Raw genomic sequence first — 24035 nt, 5'->3', positions numbered from 1 at the left:
CTGGTCCCTCCCATGCCCAAACGGGTTTGATTTGGACGTTTTGAATGTGGATGCTTTTGTATTCAAAAATGGTTCAAAAGGTTAGATATCCTAAGGGCCAAAGTGGGTCATTTAAAAAAAAAAAATTTGGATGTTTAGCGGTTTCGAGAATGGATGTTTCTCCGCCCTTACTTATGGACGTCTTGCGAGAAACGTCCAAAGTCTGACACACTATTGAAAATGGCCCTCCACGTACTATGTAATTCTATGCTGCTTGTAACCCGCCTAGAACTCTGATTTGTGAGGATTCAGCAAGATATAGCATAGCATACCATACCATAACATATAACATAATATAATATTCCTTCTTATTCCTCTCTCTACAGCTCCACTCTCAGCCTGTCCCTATCACCCAGCCTCTCTTCCCCGTTTAGTTCCTTTCTGCTCAGGTTATATATATATATATATTTTTTAACAGAGGCTCTTGGAGAAAGGTTCATCGATACCTGAAGCTGCTGTGCCCCCCAGAAGGGGTCTCCCTGAAGCCCACCTGAACACTAGGACTGGGACACATCGACACTTATCTTCACTGTATTTTATGCTCTTGTCTTAAATATCTTTATCCCTCATTGCCTCAAGTACTTTCCTAGGTTGTAATCTCCATGGGACAAGAACGTAGCATATTGAATAATTATCACCATTGTACTGCTCTGTGAATGTCCTTCGACATGGAAGATTGACCAGATTCAAAAGCCCCATTAACAGTGAAAGTCCGTTGCTCCAACAAACCCGAGACCGAGACATCGCTTTCCTATAACTCAGGCAGTGGCGATGCTGGATACAAGGAAGCCAGACATACAGTAATGGTACAGGGGAGGGGGGGGGAGGAACACCAGAACATCATTGATATAGAGATATCAGTTTTTAGTGATTATCCTGTAAATCTTGTGGAGAGAGAGAGAAGATCCTTAAGTTCCAAGAAATGCTGACCCAGACCTCGAAAATGTGACAGAAAGATACAGAAATATTTTCCATCGTTTTGGATGCCACCAGATTTTCCCGAAGGAAAATCCAGACCTATGGCCACGCCCCCCAGACACACCCACTCTGGCCCCGTTCCGCATGTGTCACATCCTGTTCCATCCCCCAGCCCCGCCCCCCCCAGCCACGCATGCACGGATGTGACATTGCCGCGTTGCGTCCATGCGTGCCCCTTCTTGATGCAATTTTGACGGGAAGCTTTTCAAAACCCGGACAAAATACCGGGTTTTGAAAAGCCGTCCGGACCCCCGGGCATGCCCTCGAAAAGGAGGACATGTCCAGTAAAATCCAGACATCTGGTAACCCTAGCCACAAGCTTGATTAAAAAAAACAAAAACCATCCAAGTACACCCGGATAAGTTGTCTCTCCATGTTCCATCTTATGAATTGCACAAAGAGGCTTTCTTTGGCACGATGCAAGTCCTAAGGCGAGCGATGGCAGTACATTTGAGAGACTGAGATAACACTCCACGTTCCCTGGCTTAGGAACGAGGTTCATTAATGTCATGATATGTACAAAAATAATATATCACCACCTAAAGATATTCATTTAATAAATTCCGTTATCAGAGATTATTTAGAGCAGGTTCCTACTACGGAGAAAAGACCTCAGTGTTCCCCGAGAATAAACTTGGGAAACTACTATGACAGTGACTAAGTTGTCATAGGAAACACATCCTCGGTCAAAAAAAAACTCCGTTAAAGTGCAATCAAAGCTCAGGCTTCTTAATAAATATATTTTCAAAGTCTCTTCAGATAGAAATACTTTAAAAAATGTAGGAAACCCGCACTTATCTTAATAATGTCCTCAGATACGGGAAAGATCACCGCAGCTCGGTAACATGGTGTCAGGTCAAAAGCGTGCTGGGACAAAGGCGCGTGCAGACAATTGAGCGCAGTGCGGAGGTGCGCGCCGAAGAAAATTACTGTTTTTAGGGGCTCCGACGGGGGGGGGGGCGTGGGGGGAAACTCCCCACTTTACTTTATACAGATCGCTCCGCGTTGTGGGGGCGTTATGGGGGGTTTGGGGGGTTGTAACCCCCACATTTTACTGAAAACTTCACTTTTTCCCTGTTTTTAGGGAAAAAGTTAAGTTTCCAGTAAAATGTGGGGGGTTACAATCCCCCAAACCACACACAACGCCGCTGCGATCTGTATTAAGTAAAGGGGGGGGCTCCCCAACTAAACCCCCCGTCGGAGCCCCTAAAAACAGTCATTTTCTTCGGCGCGCGCCTCCGTCTTGCACTCAGTTGTCGGCGCGCGCCTTTGTCTTCCGCGGTTATGTCTATGAACCCGGTAACATACACTCTCTCAGTGTGGTTATTCAATTTATCATAGTGTGGAAGATCATCATAATTTATTAAATGAATATCTTTAGGCGGTGATATATAATTTTTTTGATATTCTGCTTGCTTAGTTTTACTTTATGTACAAAAATAACCAATGTGGAAACGCACTGCCTCCCAGAGGAAACATGCCACATTGTAAGAAGAAAAATCAGTCTTTACAGGCAGAAATTAACACGCTGCAAAGAGCAAAATGACCCCCTCAGCAGGGGAACGTATCCCAAGGGAAGCTCCCTCACAGACCCCGCAATCAGGGCTTAGGAGGAATTCCAGAAACACGGGAAACATCCCGTTCCGGGCTCCTTTGAGCAACTGAGCAAATAAATAAATAATTCAGAACGATCAAAGGATCTGGAACACAGAGGGCCAGATTCAGTATATGGTGCCCTAAGTTAGCCAATCTTGAATGAAATTCAGCAGAGCGCAGTACAAATCCAGCTCGACAATGTACGTGTTGGGAGCCTCGACCCTGAAGAAAAATCGTGTCGGTGGAGGCGCTAAATACTACTGATAAAAGATAAGTTCACTTTATTTGGACTTTTTCACTAAATCATGCTGCACAAAATATATATATATATATATGTATATGTATATATATATATATATATATATATATATATGTATATATATATATATACAGGAATTGCACATCTACTATAATAAAACCCTAAGCGCGCATGCGTATTCTTACCGGCGTGTTCCGTGATCTGTATGTCTGTGGCCGGCGAGAGTGCACATGCGAGCTTACAAAGGCCCCGCACTCGCGGTCTGGCTGGGTCCCTTGCTAAAGTTTTTCACGGTGGCGGCTCCTCTTGCATCCGGCCCTGTGTCCAAAGCTTCTCCGAAGGCTGGCTCCCATGAAAATGTTATATTTCTGTTCAAAGCCACTGCGGCAGCTTCTCTCAAGAGGCGCACCAGCATCGGAAACCTTGTAAATATATAAACTGATCCGGTGCATGAAAAAAAGCATCCGAGAGGTGAAAAGAACCTGCTGAGAATAAAAAGAAATTCTTGTTTAAAGTATTATATACTGGATGTTGTGTTCTCTTGATTGATGTATATATATTATATGGTTGATAAATAACTCAATGCTATATCTGATATTCATGTATCTAAACGGTAGCAAGACAAATGCACACAGAAATTCGGGCACAGACAATTGCACGCAGGACAAGTGCACGCTACACATATTCGCGCAATGACGCGGAACAAAATGCGTGCAAAACAAACGCACGTGAGACATTCAAGTGCACGACAAAAATGTGTGAGACATTCCCGCGCCACACAATCCCACGCAATATAAATGGTGTATGCGCGTCAGAAAGACGTGACATTGCGACGTTACCGTGGGTCACTCGCGCCACCCAATCACGCGTAATATAAATGGTGTATGTGCGTCAGAAAGATGTGATGTTGCGACGTTACCGTGGGTCACTCGCTCCACCCAATCACACATAATATAAATGGTGTATGTGCGTCAGAAAGACGTGACGTTGCGATGTTACCGTGGGTCACTCGCACCACACAATCACGCGTAATATAAATGGTGTATGCGCGTCAGAAAGACGTGACGTTGCGATGTTACCGTGAGTCACTCGCGCCACCCAATCACGCGTAATATAAATGGTGTATGCGCGTCAGAAAGACGTGACATTGCGATGTTACCGTGGGTCACTCGCGCCACCCAATCACGCGTAATATAAATGGTGTATGCGCATCAGAAAGACGTGATGTTGCGACGTTACCGTGGGTCACTCGCGCCACCCAATCACGCGTAACATAAATGGTGTATGCGCGTCAGAAAGACGTTGCGACGTTACCTGGGGTCACGTGACCATCTTGCGCTCAATTGTCCTGAGCGTATTTGACTACGCGCATTCGTCTATGAACCATCTTAAACAGTGGCGAGGTTAGACAATGGTCATGTGTTATATGTCTTATAATACGTATGTTGGTTTTTGTGGAAACCGCTTAGGCTTTGGCGGTAGGTACATTTTGGTCTTATCCTCTCTTTTCAGTTAATGATGCTTTGCTGATGGAGGTGTTTGTTTTATATCAGTTTTTACTTTGCTTGATTTGTAAACTGCTATGGTGTGGTAACGAGCGGCGATATACCACATCAAAAGAAAGATTTTATAAAATAGAAAATTACGCCAAATTAAACGGCGCCCCCATCCATGCCAACTGTTGCAGGGTTACCATATGATTCCAGAAAAAGGAGGACGGATCCAGACATCCTAATCTCTTCTCTCTTTTCCTCGACCCAAGCTTTCTTGAATTCAGATGCAATCCTTGTCTTCACTTCCAGTGAGCAGTTCTGTAGCCAGACACCCGGCTTTGGGTGGTACTGGGCTCAAAGTGGGTGGGCATAAGAACCCTGCCCCCCCCCCCCCACATCTGCCATCTCTCCCTCCTCCTCCCCCCTGCAGGCAAAACAGTCTCTCAGCTCCCCCACCGTGTACCTTTTACACATCAGTTCTTTGCCAGCAGCGGCTGATACAAACTTCCTGCTTCTGCATAGGCGAGACGACATCAGAAGGAAGGCTGCGAGGCCAGCACAAGCAGCCTGTATCAGCCCCTGCTCTTTGTCGGCAAAGAGCCGAGGCACACGGGAGGGAGAGATGCTGAGAGTTTTCAGCTGTATACCACAAAACTTCTTTCAACTGGAAAATGTACTGTGGAGATACTGATATCGTGCGCAACTCCACACAAAGTGGCAGACTGAGGGGTCCTTTTATGAAGGCATGGTAACCGATTTACCGCACGCTAAATGCTAAGGCGCCCATAGGAATATATCGGATGCCTTAGCATTTAGCGGGCGCTAAATCGGTTAGCGCGCCTTCCGTAAAGGAACCCCTAAATTAGCAGAATATTTGAATGTGGATAACGGGGGGTCCTCAGCTTTCACAACTCTACACAGGAACCCCTGATTACGAGAGGTGTTGATTTTCATTGGCCCAATCGGGTGACTTGCTGTGAAACATCCCTGGATCTCTCGGCACAATGTGCTACATCAAAATAATGATCCAGGCGGGTGGAGGTCGGCCATATTGCATCTGATTGGCGCAATGGCTGACTTCTGCGTTAGACAGGGAAAGGTTTAATATGCTTTAGAGGGGGCCTCCATCAGCTGGGATGTCCATAACTTTTGACTCTCTATAATCATTATTTCCTATGTACGTTTTAGGACTGCTAAATATTTTCATTATTATTATTATCACAGTCTCTATTAAGCATCCATAAAAAATATCCAGTTCAAAAGGGAAGCAATTCAATCTGTGCCCAAAGATTGATATAATGAAATAATAACAAAAAAAAGAGATCAGGACTTAGGGATATTTGGAGTATTGAGATAGGACAGATAATTTCTCCATCTCAATGGCAAAAATTTTGGTCCTGGAGAATACATACTACAAGATCAGCATCTATGAGTCAAACATGGTTGTTTTTATTACATAGAGTTTTATGGACCCCTACGAGATTACAAAAATTAGATAGTAGTAGATCTAATAGATGCTGGCATTGTAGGATAGAAGTGGGGACATTGGACCATTTACTATTCTTTTGTCCCTGCATTAATTCCTTTTGGAAATTAATTTGGCCCCAAATTAATAATTTATTAGAAAATCATGTTGGACTATCATATGATACAATATTATTTGGAACAGCAATGAGAACACAAAGTCCGATTTCAGCTAGCAATAATAAACTTTTATTAATTTTAACAGGGGTCGCCATACAGCAAATTACTCAGAACTGGAAGGATTACACTAAATTGAATTACACTTTTTGGTGGAATTCAATTTGTCATATATATAAAATGGAAAAAGTATTGGCATTACAACAAGGTTATATTAAAAAATTTAATAAAATATGGGGACCATTGACAAATTATTCTACTGATCAGATATAATAACACATGTATAGAATATATAGAAGGGGTAGGGAGGGAAAACTATTGTAATATTAATATGATATAAAATTCTGATAAAGGGTTTATTTAATTCAAATTGTAAGAACATTTAATAATAATTTCAAGTGTTTTTTCATAATTGAATGTATTACATGTATTTCACTTGATGTAAGAATTTAAAAAAAGAATAAAAAATATTTATTAAAAAAAAAAAAAAAAGAAATAATAATAATAATAATAACTTTATTTTTCTATACCGCCATAGTCAAATTGACTTCTAGGCGGTTCACATAGAAAGAAGGCTGGACAATCAGCGAATTACACAATGTAAGAAGAAGGAAGTTACATAATAATTAGGGAAGGAATACATGGGGTTATAAGGGGAAAAAATACCCGAGAGAGGTCATCTGATTAGGCAATGAATTTGTCAAATAGAGCAGTTTTAATTGATTTTCGGAATGTGTTGTAGGTCTGTCTGGCTTTATTTATGTGGTTTCCCAGCCATGATTGCTGTCTTTACTTATCTTAAAGCTGAATGAATTCGCTCGACGGAGGTCCGTTTCGCAGGTCTCTCCTCCGTTGGGAGCAAACCCACTGCTCGGATCGAGAAAAGTCATCTACGTGAAGAGGATAAAGAAATTAAAACGGGGCTTGGGGGATCCCTGCCAGCAACATCATAGGTGTGCCGCTACTGGGTGGGGCCTTAGTCGGTGGTGCAGCGAGGGAGGTTGGCACCCAGCATCGCTGTGCCACAGGCACTCCTGATACACTGCATGCCCCCACCTCCTGGCAGCTTGGGCAGCCCCCAATCTTCCCTGACAGCATGAGTGCCCCCTTGCCTCCCCCCCACGTACCTCTTGAAACGTTTGCCACGTGAGCAACACCTTCCACCAGCTGCTTGCGCCGGCATCGGCTCGCTTCTGAAATCACATCCTGGTCCCGGGGCCAGGAAATGACATCATAAAGGAGCTGATACTGGGCGGGGCACCAGTTTTCATGAAGAAAACTGCCCAGGGCAGTCCAACCCCCCTGCCCGTTACTATACCACTGGCCTCAGCCCACCTGGACCCACTCATGGCTATTCCACTGCCATTGAGGCCATTCCATGCAAAAGAACCTAAGAACATAACAATAGCTTTACTGGGTCAGACCAGTTCTCACGGTGGCCAATCCAGGTCATCAATACCTGGCCAAAATGCAAATAGTAGCAACATTCCACACTACCGATCCCAAGGCAAGCAGTGGCTTCCCCAATAACAGACTATGGTTCCATGACTCCATGAACTTGTCCAACCCTTTCTTAAAAGCAGCTATGCTATCTACCCTTACTTTATTCCTGAATCTACAGAGATGCCGAGTTACCCAAGTAGTTCCAGACTGGAGACTCTGTGACAGTCCTGTTGTGGAACTTACATCCCAAATCAGGGTGGAACTTGGACTGAATGAACTGCCCATTGAAATCAGTGCTACAGGTCCCATAATGCACCAGAAATCCAGGACTGTCCTTAAATCTCCAGCTTGCAACTGGGTAACTTGGCATTTCTGAGTTTATTCCCTTCTTGATAGCTGCCTCCGGAGCTTCCTTTCAACTGAAAGAGACTCAGCTCCTGCTCATTTATAGTTAACAGTTTATCAAAACTTGTGATCGCTTTTTCTGAAACACAGAGAAAAGAAAACAGTCAAGCAAACAGGACAGAAAACACTCAAGCAAAAAAAAAAAAAACAAACGTACATCCGGCCAACAGAGAATAAGTTTTACATCACATCTTAATCTGAGAACATTACCAGTTTAAGACAAATTTTTAAAAATTCAAATAATGAAAATAATGAAAAGCCTCCTTTTCTCCAGAGAGAAGAGCCCCAGCCTATTCAGCCTCTCGGCGTATGAGCAGTGTTCCAGCCCTCTTACCATTTTCGTTGCTCTCCTTTGGACTCTCTCAAGTACCGCCATGTCCCTATTGGTCGCCGCACCTCAAGAAGGACATGGCGGTACTTGAGAGAGTCCAAAGGAGAGCAACGAAAATGGTAAGAGGGCTGGAACACTGCTCATACGCCGAGAGGCTGAATAGGCTGGGGCTCTTCTCTCTGGAGAAAAGGAGGCTCAGGGGAGATGTGATAGAGACCTTCAAGAATCATGAGGGGCATAGAGAGGGTGGATAGGGACAGATTCTTCAGACTGAAGGGGACAACAAGTACGAGGGGGCATTCGGAGAAACTGAAGGGAAACAGGTTCAAAACAAATGCAAGGAAGTTTTTTTTCACCCAAAGGGTCGTGGACACTTGGAATGCGCTACCGGAGGAAGTGATCAGGCAGAATACGGTACAAGGATTCAAACAGGGATTGGATGGATTCCTGAGGGATAAAGGGATCGTGGAATACTGAGGGAGGAGCTGGGATGTAACACAGGTATAAGAAGTAAACCAGGTAATGAGTAAACCAACCAGGTCGTGCATGTGCAAGACCGGAGGGTTAGGACTTCGATAGGAAGGCAGGACTTAAAGGGGAAACCAAGGTGGCAAGGGAGCCCCTTCTGATGATTCAGACAGATCTTGATCTGTTTGGGCCGGCGCGGGAGCGGACTGCTGGGCAGGATGGACCTATGGTCTGACCCGGAAGAGGCACTGCTTATGTTCTTATGTTCTTATGTTCTTATAAAGTAATTTTAGAGGCAGATTCGCACCAGAGGACAGGCTTTTCTGGCCTCTCACAAAAACACCTTTTTTTTAAAAAAAAAGAGAATAGTTTTTAGGCATTTTGTCAATTTCTTAAGTGACAATTCTGCCCGACGTTCCAAAGAAAAACGATTTCATAATGCCGGTGCCACCGAAAGAAAGCACGACGACAGGAAGATTCATATCGCACCCTTGCTGGACTTGAAAACGTCAGCCTAAAACCATTTAGGGGTCCTTTTGTTAAGGCGTGCTAACCGATTTAGTGCGTGTTAAGGGCTCCTTTCACGAAGCCGCGGCGGCGGCTTTAACGCACGTGACTTTTCATCCCGCGCCAACCCCCGCACTAGCCGGAAAACTGCCATCTGCTCAAGAGGAGGCGGTAGCGGCTAGTGCGCATTGAACCGCCAGCGTGGCTTAATTAAAGGAGCCCTAAGTATCAAGGGACAATAGTACAGAGTAGATGATCCAGTGTCTCTACATCGAGATGACAGTGCCAGCATCTGCAGTAGAGCTTCTTACCGCGGGTTCAAAGTCATTGCTCTGACACTCAGAGCATTTACCTTTGCGGGCCTGCGGTAAAAAGCCCACCCGCGGTTTAGTAATAGAAGCCCTAAATAAAGCATGGAACGGTCAGTACTCTATAACTTGCAAATCCAGGGGGTCTCTGTCCCAGTACAGACCCTTGGGTCACATAAGAACATAAGAACTGCCATCTCCGGATCAGACCTTCGGTCCATCAAGTCCGGCGATCCGCACACGCGGAGGCCCTGCCAGGTGTACACCTGGCGTAATTTATAGTCCACCCTATCTTTATATGCCTCTCTTAAGGAGATATGCATCTAGTTTGCTCTTGAAGCCTAGGATGGTCGATTCCGCAATAATCTCCTCTGGGAGGGTATTCCAGGTGTCAACCACTCTCTGAGTGAAGCAGAACTTCCTGACATTAGTCCTGAACCTGTCCCCCCTTAGCTTCATTCCATGTCCTCTAGTCCGTGTCAAATTGGACAATGTAAATAATCTTCTCTGCTCTATTTTGTCGATTCCTTTCAGTATTTTGAAGGTCTCGATCATATCCCCACGCAGTCTCCTTTTCTCAAGGGAGAACAATCCTAGTGTTATAAGTCTATCTTCGTATTCCAGTTTCTCCATACCCTTCACCAGTTTTGTTGCTCGTCTCTGCACCCTCTCCAGCAGTTTTATATCCTTCTCACTCCACTAGTGTTCCTTTTCCATGTGGCTAATTGATCGTTCAGTCCTCCTCTCTTTCCTGTCGTTCAGCCACTTTGCGTTGTCTCCTCTTAACCTCTATAACCTCCTAAGGAGTATCTCGTGAGGGACTTTGTCAAACATCTTCTGAAAATCCAAATACACCATCTCATCTTTATCCAGAGGTCTGCAGACGTCTTCAAAAAATATCTAGTGAATTGGTAAGGCAAGACTTTGTTGGATCCCTTGGAACTCATTCCCATTAATCTAAACTAAACTAAACCTTAAGTTTATATACCGCATCATCTCCACGGATGTGGAGCTCGGCATGGTTTACAAGAACTTAAAATATAGGAAGAGAAGGAAAAAAAGGTTTACATGAACTTATATATAGAAGAGAAGAGTAAGGGGGGGATAGAATTACATTTTAGTGAAAAGCCAGGTTTTCAGTTGCTTGCGGAATAATTGGAAGGAGCCCAGTTTCCGCAGCAGGGGAGTAAGGTCGTTCCAAAGACCTGTGATTCTGAAGAGAAGGGATTTTCCCAGTTTACCTGCATAGCGAATACCGTGTAGAGAGGGGAAGCTGTGTCTATCTATACGGTTAGGAATTCTGTATTTCTGAATAGCTCGAACCATCTGCCTGGCACCGACAGGCTTCCCTGCCCGGCCCTCCAGTCATATTTGAGACTTTCTTACTGGATGAGGAGGGAGGAGTCAGGTATGTGGAAATGTTCGTTGCTTACTATTAATACAGAACACGTTTCTGGTGTACAGATTCCAGGTGACATTTTAAACCTGTTCCCAGGCATGGGTGGGCGGCTGCTGTCTGTGTGTACCTGACGTTCTCACTGGATTATTTCCCATCGGTTCTTCAGTCTTAGCAAAGGAGGTGCCTGTGTCCTGCCGCCCTCTGCCGCTCCAGCCTGTGGTGCGGTATAACTCTCCAGCCGGTGCCCAGGGTTGGCACAGAAGATCCTGCTGCAGCAGGTGGCAGGGATTGGAGAGAGGGCACCAGCCCTAGGATGCACCTGCTGCCTCTGCTCCTGCTTCTGGGCTGCCTCTGGGCTCACAAAGCTGTTTCTGGTGAGTACCAGGGAGAGGAAGATCTTACCTTGAAAAGTCAGTGCCCTCTGCCAGCCTGTCCTGTGTGGGAAGCAACATTATTTGAAATATGCCAGACAAGCTGTGTACAAGTGGATGTGTATTGATGAGAGATGGGTGGGAAGGGGGTGCTGTTTCTTCCAGGGCGTGTGGGGGCTCTCGAAGATGCAGGTGGGGGGTATCGGGCTACAGGACACTTTCTGTTAACTGAGGGTTCAGATCCTTGCTTCAAGACTTTCAAAACTTCATGAGTCACAGTGTGCAATCAGAGCAAAATTCCTTCTTCTCCCCCTCCACCGAGAAAATTTATACCGGGAAAAGCTTGAAATATTTCAAGTATCTCATAGAATATCACAGGTCTACCCCCAGCTTAGAAAAATATTTACTTTTAACAGTATATGGACTTTTGATGTGATGCCACTGTTACCTCTCTTGCTTTCTCTGTCTTTTTTTGTGCCAGAGAATCACTCTCTGACATATTTCACAACAATCGTAGTCGGTGGACCGCCCAACTCCCCTTATTTTTTTGACGTTTCATATTGGGATGACGTCCCCCTGGAGTGGTACGACAGCAAGACAGAGCTGTTAGAGCCTCGAGCTCCATGGATGAAGGACATGGTGGATCCCGCCTACTGGTGGAACAGAACGCAGGAACTATGGTACCTTCAGAAGATCTCAAGGTCCACGCTGCTCTACGTAATGAAGGAGATGAACCAAACGAAAGGTGAGTTCCGTCAGTGGACTGTTAACAGGTGAAATTATCCACCTCATAAATCGCAGAGTCAAGCTTGCACGCACATAACAGCTTTTTAGAGGATCCCCCAAAACTGGACCTGGCATGCATTTCTTTCCCAGAGCTGAGAGAGAATAACAGAGTTTCCGCACAGGAACGAGCAGGTAAAACTCTGATGCATATCTGTCTAGGGATTTGGTGGGAACAGACAAAGGTGTGTCTTGGTAGGGTGGCAGGGCTGTGTGACAATGTGTTGGGGGAGGGGTCTATCGAGAGCAGAGGGGTGTTATGTTGAGGGTGGGATGTGGGCATTGGGGTGAGGGTAAGGTTGTGGGGGTGGAATGGGTGGGCAGGTGTCTCTGTGCGTATGGTGAGATTGGGGTTGTCTGTGTGTGTGCTAGCAAGTCTGGGGTTGGTGGGATGGGTCTGGGTGGGTGTTTGCGTGTGTGTGTGTGTGAGAGAGCAAGCCTCTTGGCATAGAGGCTTCCTTGCTTACACACACGCTCTGCTCCCTCTCCTCCAACCTCCTTGTTTTTGCTTCCTCTGCTCTTTCATCTCCATTCTCTCACCTCCTCTCTCCCCACCCCCCTTTCTCCATGCCATCTTGCTACTTTTCCCATCCTCCCAATCTCTTTCCCTCTCCCCAGGTCTTCCCCCTCCTCTGCTTACTTTCTTGAGCCTTGGGGCTTTGGGGCCCTTGTGGCTGTGGCTCCATTTTGCTTGCCTGCTGTCTTAGCTCTTCCGTCCGGTGGTGATCTGCCAGCACCATTCCGCCACCAGGGAGGTGGGAGGGGTTGCGGCTTCTCCCTTTTCTTTGTACCACAGGGGCTTCTCTTCCAGCGTCGGGGGTCCAACTTCTTCGCGGCTCCGCTCTTTGTTCTGAGCTCGCCCTCCCTCTGCTTAGAAGCACGGAGTTGTTCGTTTAAGCACAGAAAAGCTTATGTCTACAGATGAACGGACACGGGGCCATAGTGAGCCACGTGTGGCGGACAGAGTAGTTGCATAGGGCTCAAGGGAGGTGGGGCTCCAAATTGTGTCCCTGCTTGGCTGCAACAAGGTGGGAGGGATAGGGAATGACTCATGGGGTTCATTTTTGGCTTGGGACATTTCTGGATGGACATAAAGATAGACGGATGGATCCTCCATAACAAGCATAATGTGCCAATCTCCTTCATCCCCTCACCCCCGCCATCTATAGAGAACCCCGGTTGCAAGTAAGCAGCTACCAGGAGGATAACATTAGCTACACTTACGGGAATGTCCAGCGCTTAGGGTCGCGTCTTCCATTCCATGCAAGTTCCAGTCAAAGTGAACAATCCAGTGAAAAAGGAGGGAGAGTTCACTAGTAGTTAAATACGACTGTATCTGAATCTACTATAATTCTGGAAGCAAATCTAACTCGTGCTTTGAAAGACTGGGAGTGAATACCAGTGCTCGCACCTTGCAGAGTTTTTCAAAGGAGAGGTTCTGGCTCTTTGGGTTATTGGTTTGGTTGGGCCGTGGAGGTTCCTGTTTTCTCGCATTAGGTTTCGCAGTCTCAGTTTCGTGAAATTAGAATAGAAGAACATAAGTTTTTTTTTTCCCACACTGGGACGGACCAAAAGTCCATCAGGCTCAGTATCCTGTTCCCAACAGCGGCCAATCCAGGGCACAAGTACCTGGCAAGATCCCAAAACGGTGAAACAGATTTTATGCAGCTTAGCTTATGGGCATTTCTTTGGAACTTGTCCAAACCTTTTTCGAACCCTGTTAAGCTAAGCTTTTAGCACATTCCCTGGCAACGAATTCCAGAGTTCAATTACACACTGAGTGAAGAAATATTTTCTTTGATTTGTTTTAAATATACCACTTAGCAGCTTCATTGCATGTCCCCTAAGTCTAGTATTTTTGGAAAGCGATTCCATTCAGTATTTTGTAAACATCAATAAGAACATAAGCAGTGCCTCCGCTGGGTCAGACCACAGGTCCATCTTGCCCAGCAGTCCGCTCCCGCGGCGGCCCGAACAGGTCACGGCCTGTCTGAGTCACCAGAAGGGGCCCCCTTGCCACCTTGGTTTCCCATTGAGTCTTATCTTCCCATCGAAGTCCTAACCCTCCGGTCTTGCACATGCACGACCTGGTTGGATTTCTATACTTATTACTTGGTTTGCTTTCTATACCTGTGTTACATCCCAGCACCTCTCTCAGTATCCCACGATCCCTTTATCCCTCAGGAATCCGTCCAATCCCTGTTTGAATCCCTGTACCGTACTCTGCCTGATCACTTCCTCCGGTAGCGCATTCCAAGTGTCCACGACCCTTTGGGTGAAGAAAAACTTCCTTGCATTTGTTCTGAACCTATCTCCCTTCAGTTTCTCCGAATGCCCCCTCGTGCCTGTTGACCCCTTCAGCCTGAAGAATCTGTCCCTATCCACCCTCTCTATGCCCCTCATGATCTTGAAGGTCTCTATCATATCTCCCCTGAGCCTCCTTTTTTCCAGAGAGAAGAGCCCCAGCCTATCCAACCTCTTGGCGTATGGGCAGTGTTCCAGCCCTCTTACCAGTTTCGTTGCTCTCCTTTGGACTCTCTCAAGCACTGCCATGTCCTTCTTGAGGTACGGCGACCAATATTGAACGCAGTATTCCAGATGTGGACGCACCATCGCTCGATACAATGGCATGATGACTTCCCGCGTCCTGGTTGTTATGCCCCTCTTTATGATGCCCAGCATCCTGTTGGCTTTTTTCGAGGCTGCTGCGCACTGTGCAGATGGCTTCAGTGATGCATCCACCAGCACACCCAAGTCTCTTTCAAGACTGCTGTCTCCCAATAATGCCCCCCCCAATTTGTATTTGAACAACGGGTTCTTTTTCCCTATATGCATGACCTTGCATTTTTCCACATTAAAGCGCATTTGCCATTTGTTTGCCCAGTCTTCCAGCTTGTCCAGGTCCCTTTGCAGGTCCTCACACTCCTCCCTAGACCTGACTCTGCCGCACAGTTTGGTATCGTCTGCAAATTTTATAACCTCGCTCTTTGCCTCTTTTTCCAGGTCATTGATAAATATGTTGAAGAGTAACGGCCCCAGCACCGATCCCTGTGGCACACCGCTTGTGACTCCCCGCCAATCATATCTCCCCAGAGCCATCTCTACTTTGTTGAAAAATCCTAACCTCTTTGACCTTTCCTCATAAGGAAGCTGTTTCATACCCTGAAAATAAAAGCCTCCACTTAGCTGAAACATAACAGAGAACAGTAGGGTGTCATAAGAACATAAGAATAACCTTACTGCAGGGGTGTCAAAGTCCCTCCTCGAGGGCCGCAATCCAGTCAGGTTTTCAGGATTTCCCCCAATGACTATGCACGAGATCTGTTACCATACAACGAAAGCAGTGCATGCAAATAGATCTCGTGCATAGTCATTGGGGAAATCCTGAAAACCCGACTGGATTGCGGCCCTCGAGGACCGACATTGGACACCCCTGGTCTAGCCCAATATCCCGTCTTCATGGTGGCCATTCCAGGTCACAAGTGCCTGGCAAAACCCCAAATGGTTGCAACATTCCATGCTACCGATCCAGGGCAAGCAGTGGCTTCCCCAATGTCTGTCTCAACTTACCACATCCTCTGGCAACGGGTTCCGGAGCTCACGTATTCTCTGAAAATACATTTCATGTCCCTGTAACTTCACCGAGTGTCCCCTAGTCTTTGTAATTGTTGATGGAATACAAAAAAATCGATCCACATGTACCCGTTCTACTCCACTCAGGATTTTGTAGACTTCAATCCTATCTCCATCAGCTGTCTCTTTTCCAAGCTGAAGAGCCCTAACCTCGTTAGTCTCTCCTCATACGAGAGGAGTTCCATCCCCTTTAGCATCTTAGTCGTTCTTCTTTTAACCTTTTCAGGGAGTTCGGCTTGGGTTCTTTCTGCTTTCATGGCTGGCATGAACGCCAGAATAACATAGGGACCCCTGAGGAAGACTATTTTGGGTCCATAAGTTTCCCAGAGGTTCAGGCCCTAGACATTTTTATGTGGATTATTTATTTGTTTGAATAAAGCCTTCATATTGGACGCCGACTCTCCACGATCTCTTTGTTTCTCTGGCAAGAACGCCAGGCCCCACAAGCTGAAAATGTCCCCTGCACCAGTCCAGCCTTTGCTGAAGGAGCGGCCCTTAACTCAGCAGACAGGCTTTAGCCACTACTGCTGGCTTTTCCGCACGAGCTCAGTTCAGCAACTGAACTGAACACGTGCCAGCCAGCCAGCCAGCATCAGTGGCCATAGCGTGCCTGCTGAATTAAGGGCTGCTTTTTCAGCACAGGCCGGACTCATGCAGATACCTTTGACTGGCAGGGCTCGGCATCCCTTGCCAGCCATGAATGCAGAAAGGACCCAGGCTGAAGGTGAGGGGCCCGGGAAAAGTTCTCAGCCCAACCGAGAAGAGAATGACGTGGATATGGTTCAATCAATGATCTGAAACAATGTCAAAACATAGAATTTCATTCCTGCAAATTGTCACGTAATGAAATAAGATAACACTCTTTGCAGGGAAGGGGTAAAACGCAGACCTCACGGACCTGACGGACCTCGCGGATCTAAACCCGCACGTCCTTAAAAATCTGAGGTCCGTGCCACTTGTAGTTAGTTTCTGGGTCTGACAGACCTCGGTCTGACAGACCTCTGGGTCTGACAGACAATTTAGCGCTGACGGATCCGTATCAACATAGGGAGGGAAAAGTATTAGGATCCGTCAGCGCTAAAATGTCACCGAGGTCTGTCGGAGCCAGAGACCAGTGCTGGAGCAGCTGTAAAACAAATCCTTTAAACTGGTTTCCTGCAGCCCCAGTAAATCGGCTCTGACAGACCTCGATGACATTGTAGCGCTGACGGATCCTAATACTTTTCCCTCCCTATGCCGAGACAGATCCGTCAGCGCTAAATTGTCACCGAGGTCTGTCAGACCCAGAAACCAACTACAAGAGGCACGGACCTCAGATTTTTAAGGACGTGCGGGTTTAGATCCGCGAGGCCCGCATTTTACCCCTTCCCCTCTTTGCAGCTACAGTCGCAAAATAACGCTCAGAATTTAGGAAGCTGGTTGGTTGGGCTAAGAACTTTTCAGCACCCCCTCCTGCAGTGTTCCACCCCCGAAAATCTTGTTGTGTTCCAGTTGCAACAAGCGTGGCCTATCAATTTAGGTTTGCAAATGGAGGGATGTGAGGAACGCAGTATTGTAATATCACATGAGAAGCCCGAAGTGCAGTTGGGAATTTTCTTGATTGTTTGCCAAATCTCAGACCAAGCGGAGTGGGTCGGGGGGGGCATTCATAAATCACGTGATCAAAGGGGCCAGGAGAAAATGAACAGTGCCAGCAGTTATCATGTGGTAGAAGTTTGGCTCTCCACATTTTCCTTGGAGTCCAAAAAGCTTTGAATAAAAGCAAATGAAGAGTCTGAGACATACCAGCAAAAAGTAAAGGACCCCTAACTATAAACTAGGTGTCTTTTTGATGCCCGACATTAGCGCCTAGTTCATGGCATCGCCTTCCACGTGTCTCTACACATCCTAGGCCCCTATGGCTGTATTTCACTGTATTCGGGTGGGTGTGGATGTGGGCTATATTGGGTATTTCTGGCTTGTAAGTGCTGGCGTTGGCGATTATTGGCTGTAACCGACAGTATGCCTCCGTTTTCAGGTGTCCACACTTACCAGATTATGGAAGGCTGCGATGTGTCGGAGAACACCTCTTTCGGCTTTTTTAGGACGGCGTTCGACGGAGCGGACTTTCTCTCCATCACTACAGACACCGAGTTCTGGGTGGCAGAAATGCCAGAGGCCGAGGCAAAGGCGGAGGCTCGGAATGCCAACGAGACCCTGACTCAGCAGTTCCTACAGTACCTGGACGTACACTGTTACAATGCGGAGGTCTTCCTTTCCTTTGCGAATGAGACTCTCCCTCAAAGCGGTAAAGGAGGGGGGGGGAGGGGGGAACAGGCATGTAATTACCCTAAGGGGGATTGGGACTTGATGTACTGCCTTTTCTGTGGTTACAATCAAAGCGGTTTACACATTTTTTTTCGACAGATGCTTATTTTGGCGTGTTAAGTGACTTGCTCGGAGTCACAAGGAACGGCCGGGGATTGAACCTGCATGCTCAGGGTGCTGAGGGCAGCAGCTCTAACCACTGGGCATAACTACCCCCAAAGTCATCTCCTCACTGCCCCTACTGGATAAATACCCCCATTTTGTTTCCAAGGGGGGCACATCTAACTATTGCCTTATAATTGAGCCTTTCAGGCTTGATCTACCCCCCCAATTCCACTCCAAGAAAGAGGTACACCTCTATGTCCCTTTTATGAGATGTGAGAGGGCTCACAATTGTTACTTGGGCAAAGAACCTCCAAGAACCTCCCCTCACCCTGACCAGCACCACATTAGCAGTGGAATGGAACGGGCCACTAGGGTAATTTTCTCATTCATATTTTGCCAGCTCCGTATCAGCAACCAGAGAGGGTTGAGGGCAGGGATGAAGATTAGTTTGTTGGTCCTTACATCCAAAAAGGGGTTCATAGACAACCCCGCGAAAGACAAAGGCGCGCGCCGACAACTGAGCGCAAGACGGAGGCGCGCGCCGAAGAAAATGACAGTTTTTAAGGGCTCCGACGGGGGGTTTTGTTGGGGAGCCCCCCCAGTTTACTTAATAGAGATCACGCCGGTGTTGTGGGGGGTTTGGGGGGTTGTAACCCTCCACATTTTACTGTAAACTTAACTTTTTCCCTAAAAACAGGGAAAAAGTGAAGTTTTCAGTAAAATGTGGGGGGTTACAACCCCCCAAACCCCCCACAACGCCCCCCCAATGCGGCGCGATCTCTATTAAGTAAAGTGTGGGGGTTCCCCCTCACGCCCCCCCCGTCGGAGCCCTAAAAACAGTAATTTTCTGCGGCGCGCACCTCCGCGCTGCGCTCAATTGTCTGCGGTCGCCTTTGTCCCGGCGCGCTTTTGACCTGACACCCCAAAAAGGTGTTCCGTTGGTCCTGCCCCACATCACCTCCTCACCCCTCATAGGGAATATGCTTTATGGCCTTTGCCCTTACCTTGATTCCCTGGAGTGGGACCAGAAGCGCCCCATTCCCATCCGGTTCTTATCAGTGACGGACCATCGAGGCTACTAGGCAGTCAACGTCAACCACTTTTTTCTCACTCTGTCTCTCGGTTTGTGTACAGATGAACCCAACGTAAGAGTCAAGGAGAGGCGATTGCCGAATGATTCTGTGACCTTGTACTGTCACGCCAACGGGTTCTACCCCAGCTATATCGAGATGACGTGGATGACAAACGGAGCGGAGACGCAGGTCACATTGGATCCAGAGAACATTCTTCCCAATCCAGACAGGACCTACCAGGCCATCATGTCCTTAAGTGTCACTTCTGAGACCCGAGACGATTACTCCTGCCTGGTGCGGCACAGCAGCCTTGAAGAGGACAAGATCGTGCTCTGGGGTGAGGGGCTGGAAACCGGGTCAGAGTGTACTTAAAGGTTCATGCTGGAAAAAGCATTTGAGAGAACAGCCGAACCTGATTCATGTAGCGATAGGATAAGATGAATGCGATTCAGAGAACAAGCTGCTTCCTGGAAACCAGCCCCCTACACAGAGAGGCTTGAGATATTCATACGCTGTCTCTGAAAGGAAGGGACTATTTTGGGGACCCTGCGTTATACACCCCTGTTCCCAGTCACACACCAAGGTCCTTCTGCTACACATTCCCGCTCTCTTATGTCACCCCATTCCCACTCACACGCTAGGGGCCCCTCTGCTCTATACCCCCATTCTGTTACATCACAAGGTCCCTACGCTATGTCACCCCATTCTAGGGTCCCTTCTCTAATCCATCTCCAGTCCCTGTCATGCAATGGGAACCCTCCAGTATACATGAGTCCATGTATCCAAACAGTTTGCCATGGGGCTTTTGCATAAAACCCTTTCATGCATGCCATTTGTTACATGGGGTTCCCTATGTTCTTCTCTTCTTGTATTGCTTTGAGTTTCCTGACAGACCTTTCGATTCTCAATTTCACCTCCTTATCCCTGACCCCCAGGGGGTCTGATGAATTGGATTGATTATTTGATTTACCGCTATTGATATGAGTATTTAGCGGTATACAATTTAAATTTTAAAAAGAAATCAACTATAGGACAGAAACTGGTCCTGATCCGCGGCTGCTGTGTGTCATTCACTACTCACCGAGAGTGTGGGTCTGTGATGTCATTAGTGACCTCATTCCTAGCACAGATCTATCAGAATACCCTGAGTGGGTGATATCATTAGTGACCTCATTCCTAGCACAGGCCTATCAGAATACCCTGAGTGGGTGATGTCATTAGTGACCTCATTCCTAGCAAAGGCCTATCAGAATACACTGAGTGGGTGATATCATTAGTGACCTCATTCCTAGCACAGGCCACTCAGAATATCCTGAGTGGGTGATGTCATAAATGATATCGCTCCCAGGACAGGCAAATCCTGGAATTTCTATCCACCAGTACCTTTGTGTGAAACATTCTTTCTAGGTTTCAGAACTCATACTGTGCTCTTCAGTCCATTCTGCCTCTCACTGAAGAGGTGACAGGGGAGGGGGAAGATCTGATGTCAGGCTGCTGTTTAAGCACCCCGCGACACGGTGCCTATGATCCCCAAAAAGTAGGGTTAATATACAGATGGGTCTCAAGCCCTAATGTCTCATTACTGCGCTCAATTGTCTTTCTCCTATTACAGATAGAGGTCAGATGGAGCCGCCACCAGAGCAGGTGATAGACAGGGACAAGGACCAGGAGGGTCTGTCCATCGGGGGAATTATCGGTGTGGTCGTGGCCCTTGTGGCTTTTGTGTTTGCTGTGACCCTGGGGCTGGTTGCCTGGCAGAAGAGGAGGCGAGGTAAGAGGAAGAATCCTCCGCCAGCGGAGTCTGACTGGAGGGAGGGGAGGGTCAGCTGGCAACCCTTCCTCTAAGAATGTACAAGTTATTCTATATCCCACCCACACCCACCCACAAAATGTCCATATTCAGGTTATGTGGAATAAAGTGTTCCATGCAGGACCAGAAACAACAACAGCATAAAAGGATCTTCCTAGGAAGCTCAGGGTCTGTTCTCCTCACAGCCAATGTCATCGCACAAAGCAATGCCATTAGTAGAGGATGACAGTCCTGGACGTTTCGTCAACTCAGAAGCAAAGAATAACCACAGCAAACTGAAACAGCACAAAAATGTGGGCTTCAGTGCAGAAAATTATAGAATTATCAGGAACGAACTGACTGAGTACAGATTTTGCCCAATAAATGCCCTTCAGTCTACATGCCAAGACACTAAGGTGCCATTTTATCAAATCATGCGTAGCCAGATTTTGATAATCGTATGAACATTCTGATCATTTAAATTTACTCATGATGCCTAAATATTGGGATCCTCATTACTGAATTATTCCTTTTGCGCATTTATAATGAATTTTTTAAAAAGCAACAAAATTATTTAAACTAAGGATAGCTGAATCCTTTTTTTAATTTAGTGAATTTCTCTCTTTTGTATTAATTTTGGTCTATGACTCTTCAAATCCATGCCAATAATTAGGTGAAATTTAATGTTATAATTTTCCACAGCCCATACTTTAAAAAAAAAAAAAATGTTTAGTTCATGTAAGAACACATCCTGGACTTTGTCTTCCATTGTCACTCTTGCAGTAGCTGATTGTAAAAAGAAGTGACTTCCAAACAGTAAGTGGATCAGTTCTCAGTTTGGAATCATAGGGGAATAAACACACATTAGAAAACAGCCGGAAGAATTGTCTAGTAGCTACAGATCTATCTTCAGGGAGGGTAGTTTGTGTTGTAATTTGTGACATCATTCCTAGCATAGGCCTATCAGAATATCCTGCGTGTGTGATGTCACTAGCGACCTCATTCCAAGCACAGGCCTATCAAAATACCCCGAGTGTGTGATGTCATAACGGATGTCACTCCCAGAACAGGCAAATCCTGGAATTTCTATCCACCGGTAATTTTGTATGAAACATTCTTTCCAGGTTTCAGATCTCATACTGTGCTTTTGTGTTTTCCAGCGGAAGCTTTCGGAGAGAGGTTCCTTAATACTTGAAGCTGCTGTAACCCTCACCCTGAAAAGATTCTCTCCTTTCCCGCTGGACACTGAGGCTGGGATCCATCTCCTTACTGCAAAACACACGGATAATGCTTTATGATTAAGCGGTTTCACCTACCAGGGTCTCAGACCTCTATTTGGACTGTTAGGGACTTAATTGAACCTATTTATCATCATTGTACAGTGCTGTGTATGTCAAATAACACCATAACATAAATGTTATTATTAAGTCACCAAGTATCCTCAGTTTATCAAAATAAAGAACATATACATTGTATATGAGGGGGTGCTGAAAAGTTCTCAGCCCAAGAAGGGAATGACGTGGAGCCATGAAACTGACAAGTTATTCCACATATTCGCCACTAAGTTTAACATACTTGGCACGTCATAGAAACATAGAAGATGACGTCAGATAAGGGCCATAGCCCATCAGGTCTGCCCACTCTACTGACCCACCCCCCAAGTCTACTATCTTAGGGATCCCACTCCTGGTGACAGGTTCCCTTGGCTTAACCCTCTAAGGGATCCCACATGGGCATCCCATTTGCTCTTAAATTCTTGCACGCTGTTTGCCTCGATCACCTGCACCGGGAGCACGTTCCAAGGATCGTGTCTGATGTTTCTGTAATCCTTCCAAAAATTTCTCTGCTATCTGGTCACTGAAATACTGCTCCGCTGCTGCATTCACCTCCGAATCGCTCGAAAAGTGTTGCCCTTTCAAACTCTTTTTAAGGTTTAGAAACAGAAAACAGTCAGATGGAGCAAGATTTGGTGAGTAACGCGGATGGTCTGAGCACCGAAACCCCAACTGCGTCAAGACATCCATCATTTTGTCAGCCTTGTGAGCTGGTGCTTTGTCTTGCAAAAAGAGACAACTCCTTCCCACAGCTTGCCTCTCCCTTTTTTCTTGCAATGCCTTCTTTAATTGGCACAGCCAAGTTACAGAAGTATTCTGCATTAACTGTTTGGCCTCTTGGAAGATAGTCAGTCATTGCAACACCTTCCTGATCCCGTGACCTTTCCTGCTGACTTTTGGGTCTTGAATTTCTTTGGCCTTGGAGAACCTGAGTGCCTCCATTGCATGGACTGTTGTTTTGTCTCAGGATCATAGTGGTTTTAACCATGTTTCATCAACAGTAACCAGTCTTTCCAAAAAGTTGGCACCAGCTCGCTGAAAATGCTGCCAAATCAACTTGGAAGTTCCCACAGGACGTCTTTCTTGTCAGCATTCAAGCATAGGGGCACCCACCTGGCTGACAGCTTCTGCATACCCAGCTGCTCATGGATTATACACCCCAAACCTTCCCTGGATATTTGTATATCCAGCAATTGTTTAAGCCGATATTCCCCGATCTGCGAAAATCAGGTCATGGACATGGTCAACAATATCGGGAGTTGACACCGTTTGAGGCCTCCCAAACCTTGCCGCAACTTCAGTTTTGAAATCTCCACACTGAAAGTTTGCACACCACTTCTTCACCGTCTATCGACTCCTTCCCAAATTGAATTGAGGTCAGCTCGCCGTCCTTACAGCACCTCTTGTTGTACACCGTCTTGAACTGAAAAGGTATGACGGGATATAAATAAAGCTATTATTATTATTCACTGTGGAGCATGATGGGCATTTGTCACTCAGTGTTTGCATCGTACATTCATGGATTTCCTTTGGAGTTTCTTCTGCAGGAACAGGAACTTCATGACGGCTCGGAGTGCCACACTTTTCGTCAACATGGTTCAATCAATGATCTGAAACAATGTCAAAACATAGCGTTACGATTCTGTAAATTGGTACTTTGCAAAAGAAAATAACGCTCTTTTCAGCTACAGTGACAAAATAACACTGGTTGGGCAGAGAACTTTTCAGCACCTCCTCTTAAACCCCATGTCCACCATCGACCTACCACACCCA

At 46.4% G+C, this 24035-nt stretch overlaps 1 protein-coding gene across 2 annotated transcripts; it reads left to right on the top strand.

The window, feature by feature from the left end:
* The first annotated feature begins 10871 nt into the window (after nt 1-10871).
* On the top strand, nt 10872-22359 carry LOC117349887 (major histocompatibility complex class I-related gene protein-like). Of its 2 annotated transcripts, none has more exons than XM_033923571.1 (6): nt 10872-11241; nt 11756-11983; nt 17672-17941; nt 19201-19476; nt 20752-20910; nt 22089-22359. In XM_033923571.1, the coding sequence occupies exons 1-6, from the start codon at nt 11181-11183 to the stop codon at nt 22121-22123; spliced, it is 1029 nt and encodes a 342-aa protein (XP_033779462.1). In that variant the 5' UTR covers nt 10872-11180; the 3' UTR covers nt 22124-22359. The 2 variants fall into 2 exon arrangements, with proteins under 2 accessions (XP_033779462.1, XP_033779461.1); XM_033923570.1 differs by having other exon boundaries at nt 10876-11241; nt 11720-11983.
* Nucleotides 22360-24035: the final 1676 nt, after the last annotated feature.

The sequence above is a fragment of the Geotrypetes seraphini genome, chromosome 16 (assembly GCF_902459505.1).
Source record: "Geotrypetes seraphini chromosome 16, aGeoSer1.1, whole genome shotgun sequence".
Lineage (NCBI taxonomy): Eukaryota > Metazoa > Chordata > Amphibia > Gymnophiona > Dermophiidae > Geotrypetes > Geotrypetes seraphini.
This window is presented reverse-complemented; position numbering and strand designations above follow the sequence as displayed.

Coding starts and splice junctions, on each gene's coding strand:
- LOC117349887 (XM_033923570.1), top strand. CDS start 11,181: ATGCACCTGCTGCCTCTGCTCCTGCTTCTGGGCTGCCTCTGGGCTCAC. Junction 11,242..11,719: donor GGCTCACAAAGCTGTTTCTG/GTGAGTACCAGG, acceptor TTTTTGTGCCAG/AGAATCACTCTCTGACATAT. Junction 17,942..19,200: donor TGAGACTCTCCCTCAAAGCG/GTAAAGGAGGGG, acceptor GTTTGTGTACAG/ATGAACCCAACGTAAGAGTC.